At 33.5% G+C, this 20,242-nt stretch overlaps 2 protein-coding genes and 2 long non-coding RNA genes across 16 annotated transcripts; 2 read left to right on the forward strand and 2 right to left on the reverse strand.

Annotated features, from left to right (window-relative positions):
- The first annotated feature begins 1,825 nt into the window (after positions 1–1,825).
- LOC136219625 (uncharacterized) lies at positions 1,826–12,139 on the forward strand. 6 transcript variants are annotated; one of them, XR_010684210.1, is made up of 9 exons: positions 1,826–2,006; positions 2,490–2,650; positions 3,233–3,575; positions 4,528–4,814; positions 5,272–5,395; positions 5,477–5,785; positions 6,171–6,642; positions 6,749–6,870; positions 12,014–12,139. It is a non-coding gene; the product is annotated as an uncharacterized lncRNA (long non-coding RNA). The 6 variants fall into 6 exon arrangements; XR_010684212.1 differs by lacking the exon at positions 12,014–12,139 and having other exon boundaries at positions 4,528–4,723; positions 6,749–6,866; XR_010684213.1 differs by lacking the exon at positions 12,014–12,139 and having other exon boundaries at positions 4,533–4,814; positions 6,749–6,866.
- Positions 3,615–6,829, reverse strand: LOC136219620 (protein ACCELERATED CELL DEATH 6-like). Of its 2 annotated transcripts, XM_066007093.1 has the most exons (5): positions 6,214–6,829; positions 5,259–5,779; positions 4,988–5,186; positions 4,547–4,783; positions 3,615–4,350 (listed from the first exon to the last, which is right to left on the reverse strand). In XM_066007093.1, the coding sequence occupies exons 1-5, from the start codon at positions 6,827–6,829 to the stop codon at positions 4,307–4,309; spliced, it is 1,617 nt and encodes a 538-aa protein (XP_065863165.1). In that variant the 3' UTR covers positions 3,615–4,306. The 2 variants fall into 2 exon arrangements, with proteins under 2 accessions (XP_065863165.1, XP_065863164.1); XM_066007092.1 differs by having other exon boundaries at positions 3,620–4,350; positions 4,547–5,186.
- Positions 10,487–15,389, reverse strand: LOC136219621 (ankyrin repeat-containing protein At5g02620-like). 5 transcript variants are annotated; one of them, XM_066007098.1, is made up of 5 exons: positions 15,214–15,389; positions 13,928–14,174; positions 13,495–13,813; positions 12,118–12,650; positions 10,487–11,208 (listed from the first exon to the last, which is right to left on the reverse strand). In XM_066007098.1, exons 2-5 carry the CDS (start codon positions 14,093–14,095, stop codon positions 10,558–10,560), a joined length of 1,671 nt encoding a protein of 556 aa, XP_065863170.1. In that variant the 5' UTR covers positions 14,096–14,174; positions 15,214–15,389; the 3' UTR covers positions 10,487–10,557. The 5 variants fall into 5 exon arrangements, with proteins under 5 accessions (XP_065863170.1, XP_065863168.1, XP_065863167.1 ...); XM_066007096.1 differs by adding an exon at positions 14,251–14,306 and having other exon boundaries at positions 13,495–14,153; positions 15,214–15,388; XM_066007095.1 differs by adding an exon at positions 14,251–14,306 and having other exon boundaries at positions 13,495–14,174; positions 15,214–15,388.
- Positions 15,390–16,026: 637 nt separating this feature from the next.
- On the forward strand, positions 16,027–18,510 carry LOC136216546 (uncharacterized). 3 transcript variants are annotated; one of them, XR_010683332.1, is made up of 5 exons: positions 16,027–16,388; positions 16,792–16,820; positions 16,999–17,080; positions 17,428–17,575; positions 18,275–18,510. It is a non-coding gene; the product is annotated as an uncharacterized lncRNA (long non-coding RNA). The 3 variants fall into 3 exon arrangements; XR_010683331.1 differs by lacking the exon at positions 18,275–18,510 and having other exon boundaries at positions 16,029–16,268; positions 16,377–16,388; positions 17,428–17,738; XR_010683330.1 differs by lacking the exon at positions 18,275–18,510 and having other exon boundaries at positions 16,030–16,388; positions 17,428–17,738.
- The last annotated feature ends 1,732 nt before the right edge of the window (positions 18,511–20,242 follow it).

The raw sequence follows: 20,242 nt of genomic DNA on the forward strand, positions 1-20,242 counted from the left end.
AATATTTTAATTGCAAAGGTTACTCTCCTACTTCTAAATAGTCATAACTTCCACATGTTATATATTTAAAAATATATTTAATTAAATAACACTATATATTAAATTCGTAAATTTATAAAATAATTTTACTTTTTATTTTTTTAATTCAAATGATATAATATTATCATTTTAATTAGTATATTTTTGTCCTCCTTTTTATATGATTAATTAAAAAAATCATTAATAAAAAAATTAAAAAAAATCATATGATTAATATATTGATGAAAACTGAAATTTTATTATTGTATAAATTTGATATATTATTAGATATTATGGCACTGGAGTCAATGCGGTTACCGTTGTCCGGAAGGCGGAGCAGGTTGTTCATGAATGGAGAGAAGCTCGTTCGGGTTTACATCAGCAAAGCAGGGTTGCTGTTGCTGTTGATGCTGTTCGTTGGTAGGCACCACCTATAAATAGGGAGAAGTGTAATGATGCTTCTATCTTCAATGAAACGGGACAATTTGGAGCATGAGGGGTATTAGGGAACAGTTCTAGCGTGTTTTTGGCTTGTTTTAGTTGTTACGGTCAGAAAATTTTGATTCAAGGTCCTGATTTTTCAGTGACTTCTATTCCTAGACTAGCGAATAGTGCAGCTCATACTATGGTACGGTATGCACGTTTCAATGCTAGTTTTTTCAGTAATTTTTCTTTACCAAGTTAATTAGTACCTATTCTTTGTAGGGATAATTACTAATTTGACCCAATCAAGGACCCCAATTTACATATCTAACCCACCTTGCCTCAAAGTTACCAAATTAGACATTTTCACCCATTTTGGACAAAACTAACCTTAGTTCTATTTGATGAATCGATCTTCTTCTTCTTCTTCCTCCTCCTCCGCTTCATCCGCTTCTTCTTCTTCTTCTTCTTCTTCTTCTTCTTCTTCTTCTTCTTCTCTGTTTCAACTTCTTCTTCAGTTCATCTTCTTCAATTTCTGATACTAATCGTTAGCGATTTTTGAGATTTTTGACATATTATGTTCAATTTCCCGTACAAATGGTATATTTTTTTGCTTATACGCTTGCTTTTCTCGTTGGTTTTCCCCCTTTCATCATCTGTAATGGTATCGTTTCAATTTCCTCTATTTTTCCATAATTTTTTTCATTTTCCTCCATTGCTGTCGCATTTGTTACGAAATTGTCGCATTTCGTCGCAAATGCGACAAGAGTTGTCGCATTAACAAATGCGACAGTTCTTGTCGCATTTGCGACGAAATGCAACAGTTCTTGTCGCATTTGTGATGAAATGCGACAATTTCGTCACAAATGCGACAGCAATGGTCGAAAATGAAAAAAATTTATGGAAAATAGAGGAAATAGAAACGATACCATTAAAGATGAAGAAATAGGCAAAACCAACGAGAAAAGCAAGCGTATAAGCAAAAAATATACCATTTGTACGGGAAATTGAACATAATATGTCAAAAATCGCTAACGATTGGTATAAGAAATTGAAGAAGATGAAGAAGTTGAAACGAAGGAGAAGAACAACAAGAAGAAAGCGGATGAAGCGGAGGAGGAAGAAGAAGAACAAGAAGCGGATGAAGCGGAGGAGGAAGAAGAAGAAGAAGAAGAAGAAGATCGATTCATCAAATAGAACTAAGGTTAGTTTTGTCCAAAATGGATGAAAGTGTCTAATTTGGTAACTTTTAGGTAAGGTGGGTTAGATATATAAATTGAGATCCTTGATTGGGTCAGATTAGTAATTATCCCTTCTTTGTAATGACTCTATCTTAGTTCATGGTTTCAAAAAAAGAATTTTATCAAACACATCTGTTATTTATGGCTTTTCCAAAATACTTCGCCAACACCTTAAAAATTTCTTGCCGGCTAAATCAATCATAGGCGGCACTCCGTTTTCAATAATTTAAAGATGCATTGCAGCCGAAGGCGCAAGTTTTTTTATTTGAGTATCATAAATAAACCCCCAATTTCGAGGCGAGCTCAAGTTTATGGTTTCTTTCTGTAAGTTTTCTTTTTCTCTTTCTCAATTTCAGCTGTTGTTTTGTTGGTTTACGTCTCTCATTTTAATTCCCTCTTCAATTTCGTTGCCATTCATGTGCAGCTCTCTCTCTTAATTCTTAAAAGTTATAGCAGATCCTTTGAAAAAATCTAACTTAGCTACATCTTCATCCCTGTTGCTCTGTGTTTTCTCTTTTTAAAATAAATTATATCGTACTCGAGAACTAGTAGTTTTGTCTCCGTTAGCTCTTTCTCTCTTTCTCCGAAGGAGCTAACAGAATTAGAAGAAAATGAATAGCCCTAACTAATCTGTTTTCTGTAAAACTGACAAGGTCCTTCATGGAAGTCTTGGTGTTTCCTTAAATTGCCATACCTTGAACAAACATCTTGATTTATCTGGCACTTATCCGTCTGTTTGATGTATATCTTGTAATCTTTTATATTCTTATGATGTTTTCTTGATCATTTGTATGAGGCTTGTCGTAGAACTAGTGCAAGGATGAGAAGAGTGAACAATGTAGCTTAGTTGCCAATGCAGACTGAGTTGAGTTCGTGAGAAGAGATAGGACCGATACTCACTAAATACATCCACACATGGAGGGCTGAGAAGCGTTAACTATGGCTAAGCATTGACATGAGATGGTAATGTAAGACATCTATTAGATCATTTACTTGCTAGAAATTTATTATACAACTGTTATTGGGCTGGTGTGTGTGCATAAAAAGTTTAAAATTTAAAATCTTCTAAGTTAAAATATGTGAAACAGTACTCGTCTCAATTGCAACTGATCAGAAAGGGTAATGGACACCACTATTACTGACCTTTCTGAAAACCTAGCATTGACATGAGAGGGTAATGTAATGGCTACTTTATAAGATATATTTATTCTTGTTGCTGTGGAACTTTTGGGTTTTAAATAGTTTGTTTTAGAATAGAAAAGTGTGGCAGCTAGTAGTGCAATCCCAGTGCAAATGTCTTCTTCCTTCTTGTAAATGTCATGGAAATAAACTAGGTTTGTGTTCTAGTTGTTGACTAATGAAGATTCTGTTAAACTCTCCCACCGTATTCAGCAGAGGTGGTTCTCCGGGGATAATTCTTTTCATATGTTTTATTATTTCAAATCAACTAATTTGAAGAACATTACCAATGAGTTTCTCAAAACCAAAATTTATAGGAACTACTTATTGAAATGAGAAGCAATTTGAAGTGATATTTCATTAATTCCCAGGATGCGGGCAAAATTTTCAGATTGTTTACTGAAAAGGGGGCAGAAGCAGTGACGATCCAAGATTCACCGACAAGGGTGCTCCAATGCCTATGGGTTCTTAATTGAATTTTTTTAGGCACTTTTAGCTTAAAAATGCATACACAGGTTCAATAGAGTTTATCGGCGATCAATGGGCGCTCAAGTTCCCTCCTGACCCCAGGGACAGAAGCGCACAAGTCCTTGGGTATTAGCCATTTGGCCTATTTGTCAAAAAGAAGAACGAGCTCAAACTCTAGCCATACAACTTAATAAATCTTAGGTTGATGCACTTTTGTTGAATAGCAGCTCTGCCCCAGCCTCTCAGGTGTGTACTTAATTTCTGTTTTTCATTTCTGATATCCTGATTTTTTAAGATCTTGGCCTATGTTGGTAAATATCTCAAGTATGTATAAGTTAGCTAACATGGACATTGACTTGAATTAGAATAATAGAAAACAAGGTTGATTAATAAGTTTGTCACTGAGTATGCTGGGAAGCCAAACAGTATGAATGACACTGATTGCACTCTGTCTGAACAAATGCCTCTGAATGGCCAATTAAAAAGTGATTGAGCGTTTGAAAAAAAAAAAGCAATTGAGCTTTTTGACTCCCATCAAACTTGTATAACTATTCTTAATTAGGCATTGTAATTTAGTAAAAAAGAGAACTGATTAATGCTTTCCTGAACCATCAAGGATAAAAAAAATGAACTTGACAATTTTTTTGCTGATGAATGTAATTGACTATAGCTGGACAAGCTACCAACAGTGTAATTGAATAACACGGAAATTCTCATATGGTAGTAGACAGTTGGAGTTCACTAACATTACATCCCTCCAAATGAGAATTGCACAGGTATTCTCTCCATTGCCCCAAATTTCAGAACTTGAAATGCTCCTTTTCATGCATTCCCACATGTACATGGATATACAATAAATAGTGAAATGATTTCCATGCATCGCGAAGTGAAACCAAAAGTAAGTTGAAGTTCACATGTCATTGTTCATTAGTATTACAAATTTGACATTTTATGATTCCACCTAAACTCCACCAACATCACCGTAGCTTTCTTTTCAACCTCCGCCAATTGCAGCCACAAGCTTGAAAGGAAATTAAAAAAAAAAACCGTAAGAATCATGAAAATTTTATTTGATCTTGTTCATGCATTGAAGTAATAGTAAAAAAAAGTTAAGCTGAAAGATATCAGGTGTCAGTAATTTACTAAATAAGTTTTTCTTTGTTTTTTATGAATCTTCTAATTTTGTTTTCTTTACTAGAGAAGCAGTTTATACTCACAAAGATATTGGGGAGCAGACTCTAAGAGCCGGCCAATAGATTCAGTTGTAGATGAGCTACGGTACTCAATTCTGTCGCGTTTGATGAAGTCGAAAATAAGCCTAATGGTGGCATATGACACATGAAGAAAGAACGTTAATCCAATGACACAAGTGGCAATGGCAAGCCCCATTGAAGGTGTTAAAACAGCATAAGTTCCTGTTACAAATGCAACTACCATTGCTCCCATTGCTAGCACTACAAACCAAAACGCTGATCTTATTAACCAGTAATATCTCTGTTTATACCCTAACATTACCATTAGGAAATGTATAAACACGGATGAAGTAGAAAGCACCATGGCTATTGCATCTGTTAAAACAAAAGCTTTAAAAGCTAAATTTCTGATTAAGATAGGAGTGCCCTCCAGGTTTGAATTGTTTTCATCGCTTCGGTAACCACCTGGTAATGTAAATGCAGCTGCAAATGTTACTGTTGCTACAAGTGCTGCAACCACCAGATGCGAGTCTTTGGCATTTTCCAATTTAGGAATTACTCTTTCTTCTCTCTCATTTTGCACTTCTTTCCAGTGTTTTCCCACTTCCATTGTTTCCCCTAATGGACCTCTACCAAGTTCTTTCATCCATTCTAGGATTTGTTTCTGCCATTTGTTCAAATACATGCTATAAGTAAAACTCCAAGTGTAGTTTTATTCTAGTTAAGAAATGCTGACCTTGTCTCTGTAGGTCTCTTGTGGTGAACGCATGGAGCTTATTTGATCAAACACTTGAGAAGGTAAACCTGATTTCTCACTATAAATCCACGACAAAAGGGGTGAGTTCCGGCGAGATACCATAAGTAGATGCAAAGGTGTGAACCCTCTCATATCTTGCCCAATTATAAGATACAACAATGATGGATGTTTTAAAATTGCTTTTACTGCTTCTTCAGATTTGCTGATCACTGCATAGTGAAGAGCGTTCCAGCCTCTAACATCGCTGATTTCACAACATTCTGGGCATCTATCAATTATTTCTTTCATTACACCTACTTTGCCTCTACCAGATGCAATGTGAAGCGCTGTTCGCTTCCTATCATTGTCGGTAGGGTAAGCAGAGTGTTCATTTTGTTCTAATATTTTTCTTGCAGCCAGGACATTATCTACATATGCAGCGCAATGAAGTGGAGTCCACCCATTTTCATCTGCTTGGTTCACAAAACCACCCAGTTTGCCCAACATTAAATCATACAAACCTACAGGTAATTCACAAAACATAACAATTGTAAATGCCTTAAATGAAATGAAAGGAATGACTTAAATGGGTTGTAACGACTCAGTCCTGAGGAGGTGGCGCTAGGGTGAAAGGTCAAAACAAGCAGTCCTCACAATGAGTTATTGAGCTATATTAGTAAGGTGCTTTTCTAGTATACGTAGATGTATTTTAAAGCTATGAGCTCTAAGGGTTGTTACATGGTATTAGGCTAGGTTTCTAATGAGGGTGGTATTTTTGGAGAAAACTATTCCAAAAAGAGCTTATATACAAGAATGAGTATAGGAAGTGGACAAATATACTAATCCCTATAATTTCTCCCTAATTTCTGCTATTATAACTAGCTATGTTCACATATTTTCATACTATAACAGAGGGAAATCAGAACGAGAAAAAGAAAAGAAGCAAAAAACTTACTGTTATTTAGAAAGTACACATTGACAGCAGCATGGAGAGCCGTTTTACCCCTCGGACCACAGTGTGATGGCGTTTTGAACTTTCTTAAGATTGCAATGGTAATCTTCCCATGGGGAAGACGAGCAGCTAGGTAAAGCGGAGTTTCACCAAATAAATTGGCAAGATAAGCAAAATTAGGATCTTCATGTTTCAAAATTTCTTGCACAACATCAAGACAACCACCTCTAATTGCCAGATGCAGAGCTGTTTCTTTCTGTTTATTTGTTATCCTCAGCATCCGCCTAGTTGAAGCAGCTTCGTCCTCACCGGTCTCCAAATCTCTATGAATTTGTTTTTTTGCTTCTTTGATTAGCAATAACACTATCTCAAGATGGCCATACTTTGCTGCAATGTGTAATGGAATATCACCACCATTATTGACCTGCCACAGTAAGTCCGGGCACTGTCTAAGAGCTTGTTGTACGAAGTTTGTTGATCTTTTACTTGGAGAGTTAAGATGAATATGCAGAATTCTGCTAATTCTTGAATTCTTCAGGGCTTCAAAGTTGCCAATTGTTGCAGCTTTGTAAAAACTGGTGTCCATGTGTCTGCCATGATCGTCACTGGAAGGAGACATTATTTTGGCAGAGGGAGCAGAGTTGAATGAACTAGCTAAAGGTAAGATAATGATGTGTGATGTCCAGTGTCCTATTTTGTTGATGACTTCAAACTATACTTCCTGTAGCGGTCAGTTTGAATTTTCTTGACTGGGACCTGAATGACGATATTTATGAAATTGGTCTGAAAATAACAAACTTTAATAACATATTATAGATATAAGTGGGACACATGTTGATATATGGTAAGAATGCAATATTCTATTTATATGTAGCAATACCAGGAAAATTCCTGCTATGCTTCCGGGACCCCACTGGTCTGAGACCATACTGATGTTGCCACATCAGTATCGGAGCTAATGTGGCAGCATCTCAGCGATCTTGCACAGTATCTGAAATCACAGTCAACGCACTCCTAATAATAATAATAAGGATAATAGACCTAAGATTTTTTGGGAAGTACTAATTTAGGCTTAACATTCAAAATAGTATCAATATAGGCTTAACGTTTACAACATAATATTAATTTAGGCTTAACGTTTACAATATAGCATCAATTTAGGCCTCACGTACAACATAACACCAATATAAACTTAACGTTTACAAAATAATAGGAATTTAAGCTTAACGTTTACAAAATATATCCAATTTAAGCTAAATATCACAATTAAATTAACCATATTATATTCTTTTCCTATTAACTTTATATATTATCTTTTTATTTAGTTCTATTTTCTTATTTATTATAATACAATTAATTAGTTTTCTTGCCCATTAAAACCTTATATTTGTTTTTCATCAACCATTCCATGGCTCATGTAATATATGCAAACTAAAAGTAATTGAATATCTACAATATTTTGAACACTAGTTAAAATAATATTGATACATGTCAGTGTTCGAAATTTTGTGGATATTCAATTACTTTTAGTTTGCATATATTACATGAGCAATGAAATGTAGTAGTAGTAGTAATGGAATCATTTATGAAAAATGAATATAAGATTTTAATGTGTAAGAATACTAATTAATTGTGTTATAATAAATAAGAATATATAACTAAATAAAAAGATAACATATAAAGTTAACAGGGAAAGAATATAATATGATTAATTTAATTATGACGTTTAGCCTAAATTGTATATATTTTGTAAAACGTTAAGCTTAAATTCGTATTATTTTGTAAACGTTAAGCTCATATTGGTGCTATTTTGTACGTGAGGCCTAAATTGATGCTATATTGTAAACGTTAAGCCTAAATTGATATTATGTTGTAAACGTTAAGCCTATATTGGTGCTATTTTGAACGTTGAGTCTAAATTAGTACTTTCCCAAAAACCTTAGGCCTATTTTGGTACCTTATCCCTAATAATAATGAAAAGGCAAAAAGCACCATGACTTCTCTGATCTTTTATTTATTAAGCCCTTAAACTTTTCTTTAGATAAGTTTATGATTTTGTATTTTTTTTTTTTGTTATATTAAGTACTTGATGATAAAGAAAAATAGCTTTAAATATAAAATTTGGTTAACATAGTGTTATTTATTTTACTTACATTTGAAATTTATATTTTTTTATCAATTGAAAGCAGCTTTTGATGTGTAATTGGCTATAAGAAAACTTAAAAATGTGTGAAAAATATAATTTCAAATACATGTAAAGTGAATACTGTATTTTTAACTGAATTAGATGTTTACAATTAACTAATTTGGCAAGTAAGGTTTAATGAGACTAAAAATAAATAATTAGGGATTTAATATGTTCAAATAAAAGATTAAGAGCTTAATGAACTAAAAAAAATGAAAGATAGAGGCCTCATGATGCTTTTTACCTAAGGAAAAATAATTTATGGTTTTTAGAAAATGTAGATTTATTTTAAAGTACAAAATGATAAAAATTCACTTCTAATATTTCAAATCAAGATTAATTTTACTTGTATCTAACAAAAAATTTAGAAAAACTGATTTGATCATTATTTGACTATCACATTAAGACTTTCAAATAGTTTTGTTGATAAATTGACCAATATTCGTGCATTTTGATAGATTGTTTCTAATTGGATACTTTGATATATTTTTGTAATAATCTCTCTTGACATCAAACTTAATTGTTGATACTTTGACAATTTTTTTTTTGTAACTATATTAATATAATAAACTATTTAGACGTGATTGATATTTGGCAGGTCTGATGTAACGAGTCAAATAACAATAAATTAGTCCATTTAAATTTTATTTTAGGTAAAAGTAAAATTAATCTTATTTGAAAACATTAGGAATGCACAATAAGAGTAAATTTGCATTTCTCCTAGCAATATAGACATGTTTAAATCTTATCCCTTAATAATAAATAGATTGAAGTGAAATAATTTTGATAACGAGATCCCCTGCATATTACTCGCATCTCATTAACTTCTTTTTTGTTTTAAAATTTCAGCTAATAAAGCTCAGTTTTCTGAATAATTCTGAAAGAAATGTTGGATTAAATTTTTCTCATAAATGCTCTTATTTTTGTGTCATTTTTAAACGAAATCTGTGTATAATATATCAAATTCTGTTTTTGTAAGGAACCCAATGTACAAAATATCAGGTTAATCGATTTTTTTGGAGCCAAATTGAGGAGACTACTCATGTATTAAGCCGTTTTAGTATGAAAAAAATTCTCCTATTATCCTCCTGAGAAAAATAGTTAAAGCACATAGATTACTTTGTGTTTTTCACCATTGGATGATGGAGTATAAAATTCATCCAATGGTGAAAACACACAAAGTAAGGCTTACTTTGTTAAAAAACAAAGTAAGTATAGCCTTTACCAAAGCACATAACGATTATTAGGATAATTAATCTTTTAATTTTTTTTAAAGAGAAAGATATCATAAAAACTTCAAACATCAGTTACGTCACATCTTAACAGATTCCGAACAAAAGATGGACGTGAGGCCAAAAGGTAGCACTAGGTCTAGCATAAGATCGAGCTGTCCAGGAAATACTGTGAATAACTTGATTAGCTTGTGTAGAAAAACCAACTGACTAGCCCAAGTCCTACAAGTGTGAATCACTCCTCGAGGTAAAGTCCTCTAGTTCTCTGCCAAAAGCATCCACCACCAACTTATAATCCGACTCAGGAACTACACGAGATATCACTTTGGATAAGCCGCGATAGCAGAAAGTAGAAACCCGTAAGCCTTTTTTTTTAAGGGAAAGTAGAAAGTTCTCATCTTTTATTTTACCCTCGATTTTTTTCGTGTGTTTCGTTTTTGTGTGTTTCGTATCATAATGTGTTACACTTTGTTTGGAATCCATATCTCTCATCGGATAACTTTTTTGTTTGATTTACATTTGTTATTTATAAATTTTTTTATTTGTTTATTTTCGAGTTCAGCATGAGCAAAAGTGGTTCCATCTAAACACATCATGATCAGTCTGATTTCAATATGATAAATACACATCCGCTTATTTAGAAGGATTTCAATAATGTAATTTGGATTGCTGTTATATTATGAGATTAAATTATATTATAATAATAAACTCACCTAAGAACTAATCTATGCAAAGAGAGCAAAAGAAGAATCAGTCCTTCTCTAACACAGTTTTAGCTTTTGGTAACAATAACATACCCCAACTTATCAGCTTGAGTTTTTGGTTCAACTGGTTCCATGACATATATGCCCCTAGCCAATAAGAAACGAACACGTACACATTCATTATGCAACAGTATCAATATAGAAGGTCTCCTTAATTAGAGGCTAATTAATGTGACAAAAGAGGTTTAGATAACCTCAAAGTAGCAGCCAATTTAGAGATTCTCAAAGCAGCTTCAAGATAAGCATTTTGTAGATGTTTTCTGTATAACCTTTTCAGCATATAAAAGAGATAGATAAAGAAGCTCAAACCAATCAAGCAAGTAGCAACAGCAAGCCCCAAGTTAGGTGATAATACTGCATATGTACCTGTAGTAAATGCAATCACCATTGCTCCCATTGCAAACATGATGAACAAAAGCGCGGACCGGATTAGCCACCAGTACTTTTCTTGGTATCCTAAGAGCATTACAATGAAATGGATGAACACAGAAGCTGTGGAGAGAACCATAGCTATGGAATCTGATATGACAAATGCATCAAAAGATGCATTTTTGGTTAGTATTGCAGTTCCTTGTTCTACACCTTGTTCATCAGTTTTGTAGCCACCAGGTAAGGTAAATGCTGCTGCAAAAGTCACGGTTGCTACGAGTCCTGATACTACTAAAAAGGAGTCCTTTGATTTCTCAAATTCTGCAACAACTTTTGCTTCTTTTGGTCCTTTTCGTAGATCTTGTACTTCCCAGCTTCCTTTCTTGTTGATACTAATTTTCCCCATTGGTCCTTTTCCTAGATCTTCCATCCACTGTAAGACCTTTTCCTGCAAAATGGAATTTCAGAATAAGGGAGGCCAAATACTTGGATAAATTAATTACATTCATGATCCCTTGAGTCCCACAATTTAGGGTTTACTTCCTTTATGGCCCCTCACAGTCAAAACCGGAAAAAAAAACTTTGAACTTTGCCCTTCACTAATATAAAAGTCTCTTATGAAAATAAATGACCTTGAATGATCATTAACAATCTCAAATTGAAAAATTCCAAGAATTAAAATCGTTAAGGAGCACATTTTTTATTTCCAAAATCACAATTTCCAGAGTTTTCTATCTCTAAACAACTTTCTCTCCTAACTAAACAACACTGAATGGACCTCGTGCCCCATGTACTTGTTCAGATAATTCGGATGACCCTTTGAACTATGAAAATGTCTCATTGGTCCATCAACTTGCTTAAAATGTCTCATTAGCTCCTCCCTAAGACCATGTTGCAGAACAATGAGAGATTTTGAAAGTTAAAACATTTACCACTTCAAGCAAGTTCAAATGGGCTAATGCTAATAGACTATAGTAATCACTTCAGGAAACCGATAAGTGACTTTAAACAAATTTTAGTGGGTCAATAGGTTATTGTAAGTTCATGCGCTAATATGACATTTCCAAAGTTCAGGGATCAATCAACAATCTAGACAAATACAGAGGATTCCTTATGTATTGAGCTAATTAAAGTTGCTTGAAAGTCATTTCCATCAGCTCTATGATGGTAGGCTATTAGAGTGGTTAAACATTTAAAGGGTCTTTTATATTACTAAAGAATAAAGTTCGGGATTTTCATGTCTAATTTTGAAGGTGAGTGATCATAAAGAAAATGAGACCCAAGTTGAAGCGCCATGGATGTATTTTACCCCAAATGCTTTGATGAACTAAATGCAGTAACAAAGGGGCAAACAAACCTTTGGCTGGAGAAGGTCAGCAATTAAGTTATCTCTAGAGCTGATATTCTGTTTGTAAAAAGCATTGAGATCATCTTCTCCATCAAATGAAAAAAGAGGCATATAAGGGCGAGAAACAGCAAGTAGATGAAGAGGTGTGTTCCCATTGACATCTTTCTCACTTATAAGGTCAATCAGTGATGAATTACGAAGAAGTAATTGTAAGGCTTCATCACTTTTACTAATCACAGCATAATGAACAACATTCCAACCTCTACTATCAGTGAGTTCACAACAATCCGGGCACTTAGCAATTATCTCTCTCATTATACGCACATTGCCTTGGCAAGCTGCCATATGAAGAGCTGTTCTCTTCCTTTCAATGTCAACAATGTAGGCTGCAGATTTATCATGTTCTAAAAGGCGTTGCACAATAACACAGGTACCGAAAAACTTACCATGTCCATATGCTGCATAATGGAGTGGTGTCCATCCGTTTTCGTCTACTTCTACTGCTAATTGCTTTTTCTTTTGTAGTATTTCTAACACAATCCCTGTGGGAGATGGAAGCATTTAGTTATAAATGGCTAATGGAAACACATTAATGCTTAAATGAATGATGAAAATGTTTTTGCTAATTGTGTTCAGGTAGAATATTGTCTATAGTGATATACACTTAATCATTCATGTTAGCAATTTTGAAGGGAAAATTTCAACCATGCTACTCAACTATGAACTTACTTTGTTTATGCTTCCAGGAGTTCGAAACCGGACATGAAAGCGTGTAAACTTTGTCCTTTACTAATATAAAAGTTATTTAACCTTTTACCACTCTAGTAGCAGGTAACCCTCAACTGTAGAGCTGATAGAAATGATATTCTAAGCTACTTTAATCCTACCTTTTAGTTTTAAGATGATTTAGATCGTGTTTGGTTAGAAAGAGTAAATTGCTATTTGAAGAGAGAAATCTCCGAAAATTGTGATTTAGAAAATCGAAAATATAGATTACATGGGAAATATAGTTCTAAACAAGTTTAATTCTTGAAGTTTTCTATTTTGAATTCGTCAATGGTCATTTTAAAGTCTTTTACTTTCGTAAAGGACTTTCATGTTAGTAAAGGTTCAGGAACTTCTATATCCGGTTTTGAAGTTCATGGATTATAAAGAAAAGCCAAAGCTGAGAACCATGTGTAATTTACCCCTTCAAATATATTATCATCAGGGCCCTTGTACTTGTCCAAATTATGCAAATGGCCTTTTGAAATAACTAATAATTAGCCTTTTTGAACTTTATTAAAATGTTTATTAACTCCCTAAGTCCACATGTCATAGAAATGAGATTTTTAAACAAATTAAACGTGTATCAAGCAATCATTGTTTGCTCCAAGATAAACATACCTCGATTGCCACTCATAACAGCAGCATGCAAAGCTGTTTTACCACTAGGGCCACCAAAAGCCACTGATGTGCAAGTATGTAACAGTTCAATCACCACATACAAATACCCTTTTACAGCAGCAAGATAAAGTGGAGTTTCTTCACTATCATTACCCATATAAGCAAAATGAGGATCTTGATGAGTTAACAACTTCACAACTTTCAAATGATTATTTCGTGCTGCCTCATGCAAAGCTGTGTCTTTCTTTCTATTTCTCATCCTCAGCATCTGCTTTACTGCTCCTACTCCACTCTCTAAATCTTTAACTTGTGGCTTGGCCTGTTCAATGAGCACTTTGGCTATATCAAAATGACCATACCTAGCTGCAATATGCAATGGGGTGTCACCATTGATATTGATCTGTAATAGAAGCTTTGGATGCATAGCAAGCACCTCTTTCACAAAAGTGACTGATCTTTTACTCGGAGAGATTAAATGGATGTGCAGGATTGTGTTCCTTTTTGGAGTCACTGAGAGCTCTGAAGTTTCTGTATATTTTTTCAAGGTGTTTATGTTGCCTTCAACTGCAGCCTTGTATAATTCAGCATCCAAATAAGCCATGAGTAACTCTGAGTAGCTGATTGCAGAATAATGCTGTCACAACATAACGGCCACTAACCTACGTCCACGGAAAATGAAACTGAAACGGACATTGAAAAACGTTATTTCTAAAATACAGTCTTCAAAATGACTGCTATTTAACTGTCACATCTGACCTTCCAAATATTGATTATGCATTATCTCTATTGTGTTACTGACGCGGTTATACAATCTGCCAAAATGCAATAACTAAGTCTGCCATATATATGTTAATAAAAAAAATATTGTAAAAGTGTCTAAAATATTAACAATGTGACTAACACAATTACAAACAAACTGACAAAATGCCCGAATATGTTTTAGTTTATCAATAAACTTGCTTGAAAGGTCAGATGCCATATTTAAATTATGATCAAATCAGCTTGTTCAAATTTTCTACTCGGTAACGTAACATGCTTGGAAACGTTAGGGATAAGGGTAAATTGCTCAAATGGTTACGGATGTTTGGGATCAGTTTTAAAAAGGTTACTAAACTTTATTTTGTTTCAATAAAGTCGCTGAACTTTGTTTTTTTATTACAATAAAGTAAATCCAACCAATTCAGACAGAAAAAATAACTCGAACAGTAACTTGACAACCACGTTGGAAAGAACTCTTCCTTAGCAACATGATACTTTTAAGCAGTTGAATTAAGAGTAAATACGAACTTCCTCAAATTATCTACATACTCCAAAACTAATACACTAAACAAATCCAAATAGAAGAGGGTATTATCTCATTAGGAGATGATTGATTGATGTTAAAAACAAAAGTATATTAGAAATCCTTTGTCATATATAGTGGTCAATTTGAGGTAAGGAAACAGAGGAGAAATCAAATAATGAATTAATGATACAGTATGTATGGAGCATGTTTGGCAATTCTAAGTGTTTTCTCGAGAAGCAATCAAAATTAAAATTGCAGACCCTAAAAGAAAGATATGAAACTTCAAATTTCGAGGATCAACGTATAAAAGAAGCAGTAGCCAAGATACTATAATAAAAGATGGTAAGGAAAATCTATCTGTACTGTACTCAAACTGAAGAAATTTGAAAAAAAATAGGCATAATATATAGAGAGATGTAGAAGCAAAAACTTACAATTGATGAGAGTTAGAGAAACCATTCCAAGAGACTGGAAGACAGCACAGAGTAGAGAGAGTAAAATGGAGCGAAGATAAAAGAGTGAGTAGCGGCGGGGAAGGAACGATATCCACTTCTGGAAGCCAATAAAATTCCATGGAAGCAAATACAAAAAAATTAAAGAGACTTGTTGACTTGCCACCGTGATGCTCATACGTTTGATTTATTTACCTAAACACTTGGATTAATCTGATAAATATTTTTCTTTTTCTTTTAATCTGGCTCTTTCACATCCCTCTTTCAAAATGACATCATTCATCTTTCATTTAAACCCTTCATTTTTCTTTATTACATAGTTCCCAATCATCATAAAATCAGCTTTAAACATAAAATTTGACTAATGGAGCATTATTCAATTTATCTGTCTTCAAATTTACATTTTAAGAATAATGTTAATATCAACTATTTTTTAGTAGGAAAAAGTTTAGGTAAGGGTAGGTCTACCCACTCTCAAGGTCAGGGCAAACCACAGACCTCGATAAGGGTTTACAATGGAATTTACAATGGATTAACTATTAATTCATGATTAATTAGTTTGTGTGTGGAAGCTTGATGCTTGAGTAGTGATATCATACAAAATGACATCACGTGGATGACATTATCGTCACTTTCCTTTGGAATAAAATGCTGCGTGACATCTAGAGCAATGCCCATAACTATTGATGGCAGCTCATGCCCAACGATAAACAGTCTATCCACATCTATTAATATACTAAAAGCAGGATAGTAAGGTTGCTAATGTGTCAAATTTACAGAGCTTATATGCTTATGTGCAATTTTCATATTATTAGGAAGATTGTTACTACTACTTTTTATCTTTTAAGTTTTTTATTTATTTTTAATTTTATCTACTGCACACTCATTATCGTGCTTGAACTGCTATATCCATTTTCTCTCAAAACCGTTTCTTCTAGGTTTTTTACTTTAAAAAAACCGCTTCCCACGCTACTCCCACCATCCACTGTCGAGCTTATAAGTTCTCGACTTTTTCGAAGCAATTTCTCACGTTGCTGGTAAGTTTGCTTCCGATTTCTGTCTCTCTTCTATTTCAGTGATTATGGATTTTTTGCTTTGTTGTAGTTGTTTCTAACGGTTTGAATCTCCTCTACTCTCTTTCGAAGTTGTTCACACTGGTTAGTTTGTTTCTGATATGCCCTTGATATTCAATTTTACTTTTATTATGTATTATTTTCAATTGGCATGTTTGGTATTTTAGTGCGGCTACTTCAACTTCATTGAGGTTCATCAATCAGGTTTATATGTGTAGTCCATAGAATTTTAAACATTGGTTTTCAGAAAAAAAAAAATCCATTATCAATAAGCTTTTCCATTGGTTTATTTACATCATATCTGTCCATTGTTGGTCGATTTTGGATTCGTTCTAACCTCCTATCTCTCTCTAGCTTTTTCTCATTATCTTTGGATCCTATTAAATTGCTTCTCTTCCATTTGACAAGTTAAGCCGATTTTGCTTCCCTTCAATTTTCATGCAATTGATGTCTATTATCATTCATTTTGGTTGGGTTCTGATTGCAGGTCTGTCGCATTTTGATTTCACTTCAAAGGTCTGGAAGAATCAGTTTCTGACTGTTTATTTTTTCCGTTCCTAAAATTAGTGATATCTTATGTCAATGTAAATTTTTTATGGCAAATCCATACTCACACTTTTAGATAGGAGAGTGTATTTGAAGTTATTTTATTATTTTGTGCAACTATTTTGAACTTGCTAAGAAATTTTTTCAGATGGGGAAAGCGAGTTCGCGTGATAAAAATGGATTGCTTCAACCTGGGAGATATATGAAATTAATGGAATTAGATCTTGAAGGTATTGAATAAAAAAATACATCTAATGGGCATTTCTTTCAGTTAGTGTTTCCTATCCGTCTCTACAGATAGCAAGGCATGTTTCTTGATAAACTCTTTGTCAATTAATTTTATTATATCTACAACATCATGGTTTGTTGCACAAACCCAATAAAAATTAAAACTAAGCTTATTGGGATTTTGTCTTTAAATAGCAAGCATGATTGTTCCATGTATAAAGTTTCTATTAATAAATGTAATCTGGATTCCATTTTAGAGTGGAAATGAAGTTGGTTCTACCTCAAATTATGTTTTCGATTTTAAATTGTTTTTTCGTAATTAAGGTTTGATGATGATGTTAAATGATAGGATGCAAGTACAAAGTTGGGTGGGGATAAGATGGTGGCGCATGAAGATGCGGAAGGAGTGATAGGAGCTGAAATAAATATGATGACAACTCCAGGTGGAGTCGCTGCATCCATGGTTGTTGCTGCTAGGCTGAATCAGAATGCTTAATGTAATATATGCATATGATGTGCTGTGTTTTCCATCTATATATGCATCAGCATGAGAGAGAGACTCTGTATATATGCATCAGCTGTGTTTTGCATCTATATATGCATCGACATCTATATAAGCTATGAAGATCTTGTGCAAATTAATTAAGTTTGTTTTGTCCATGGCTATTTCGATCTATTAGACATGCTGGGTTTATTTTTTATATGCGGCCCACATATCAGTTGTTAGGCATACTTATAGTTTTTGGGTCTGCAGTTTCACCTTGGCGATTGTGAGTGCTCCTCTTCTTTCTGTTTGTCTTTCCAGAGAATGCTCATCATTTTTCTTTCTGTTATGTGTTATTTTCCCTACCGTAAATTGATGGCTTCATTTCTTGTGCAATTGTATTTTGGCTTCAAATTAATTATGCTCTGTAGTTGTTGTTTTCTTATTATGATTTTCAATGGGTTTAAGAATTGATTTCATATAGATAAAGATAATTTATATGTAGACAATGAAAAAAATTAATTTAATTAGTGCAAACGGCTCGAGTGAATTTTCATTTCAACTATCATTCTATAGTCGTTTATAATTTAAGAACCATATTCCTAGATAGCATGATTATTATGATCCATAAGAAATTGAGAAAAAAAAAAAGATTACATAATTTAGTGTTAGATATTAAACCACATAATAGTAGTTTTTAATTTCTTTTCAGGCACTTTTTGTCAAAGAGTACTGTTGACCATAGAGGAAAAACATCTTCCTTATGATATGAAGTTTGTAGATTTGGCTATCAAGTCTGAAAGGTGATTATTTGAACTGAAGCCATCTCCTTGAGTTCGTTCTCTTCCATTTTCTAATTGTTATTGAATTTTGTAATAGACCCTAACTAGAAAGAAAATAAAATAAATTCCGTTGATAAAGCTAACTAGCCCAAATTTTTTTGTGTTTATATTGGTTCATATTAAATGTTTATTTATTACATTATTTGATGTTCAGTTCTTAAAAATAAGTCCAAAAGGTAAACTTCATTCATGCAAGAACTTAATAAGTTGTGTTAAAATTGGTTGTCTAATACTAAGTACTTACATGCTTTGGGTGAATGATAATTATTAGTTAGATATATCTTTAAATACTGTTTTAGTTAATTAAAATTACAATCTTACAGGAGATATGCTTTCTAAAATGTTCAAATAAAACTATACAAGAAACGCACATTAATGCAAGTGATTCTATTATTGAATCATGTTGTAATTATTTAGGTATTGTGATTCTATTATTGAATGATAGTTGTTACTGACATTTGTGAAATTCTACATTGTTGTTATGATACAATGGCTATTGATAAATTTGAATGTCAAGTGATAGAGGAAAAATTAGTTGTTCATATCTCTAAAAACCCATGAAATATTCATATTATCATGTAAAATGATAGGTATATACCGTGCAATGCACGGGGTTCAGGCTAGTTTAATCAAAGCACGAAACCAGCACGTATGGTTTTTGGGCCAATCACAAGAGAAACTTCTGGAATCCTACGAGATAAAGTATTCCTCCTAAGATTTTGACTCCTCGAGGGACTAGGAATCTTAAACTCATAAGGATTTCTAAGGAGGTGCCAACCTTAACCTAATCAAACACTATAAATAGACATGTACAGGCACAAAGTTTGGTATGTTAACTACTATCTCTAAACTTGTTCTTACTTTTCAATCCGATCTAATCATAAAACTAACTTAGGCATCGGAGCGGGTTTGTCGGATTCCGGCTCCGTTTAACCTCTGTCTTGTTTTGTAGATCCATTACGACATCGGATTGAACCAGAGGTTAAGACACGTGGTCAAATTTGGGTAACAAGTTATCATTAGCACAGTGAGAGTGGATTCAAACAATCTTTCGTGATTATTCAGAATATCTAGTTATGGCTACTGTGAGCACAGACTTTTTTCGGCCCTATTAATTAGTTTATGTTACACTCTTGCTAACAGTTTGTGTAGGTGGGCTCCACATGTCACATTGTGTGGGATGCGAGCTAAGACTTGGACCCTGTTGTTTATGTTTCTTAGCTTGTTTTACTTCTTTTTTTTTATCAAAATCCATTAAGTATTATCTTTCTGAGATTTAAAAATTTCCCACATGACACGTAGGTAACCGATCGAATACATGGTCCCCGATCGGGTACATCATCCCTGATCGGTGATCATAAACAGTTTTCGGGTGGTTTCTAACCAGTTTTCTGGCAGTTTTGAGAGGTTTTCTCCACTACTTAAGTGGAAAAAATCGACATAACGAGGGACAATAGTTTTTGCAACAAAAATAGAAAGTTTTTTAGTGAAAAAAAAGGATTTTGAGTGGAAATCAAGTGAAAGTGGTTGAAATGAAGTGAAACAACTTGAAATTGAGTGAAAATAGAGTGAAAAACACCATTTTAATACCAAATTAGCCAATTTTGAAGGTTCCTACACCCAACACAAACACCATTTCAAGTTTTATAGTAGATAAGATACGTTTATTACAACTATTTCTCACAGTTTGTCAATTCTAAAGTCATTACACTTCTAGAATTGATCTTTTTGGTCAAAACTTCTCCTTTACCGGTGAATTTTGAGTCTTGATCATGTTCACAACCTCCAAGCAATCTGACCCGACCATTAATTTCATGAACTACATATCAATGGCAAGT

The sequence above is a fragment of the Euphorbia lathyris genome, chromosome 2, assembly GCF_963576675.1.
Source record: "Euphorbia lathyris chromosome 2, ddEupLath1.1, whole genome shotgun sequence".
In the NCBI taxonomy this organism is placed as follows: Eukaryota; Viridiplantae; Streptophyta; class Magnoliopsida; order Malpighiales; family Euphorbiaceae; genus Euphorbia; species Euphorbia lathyris.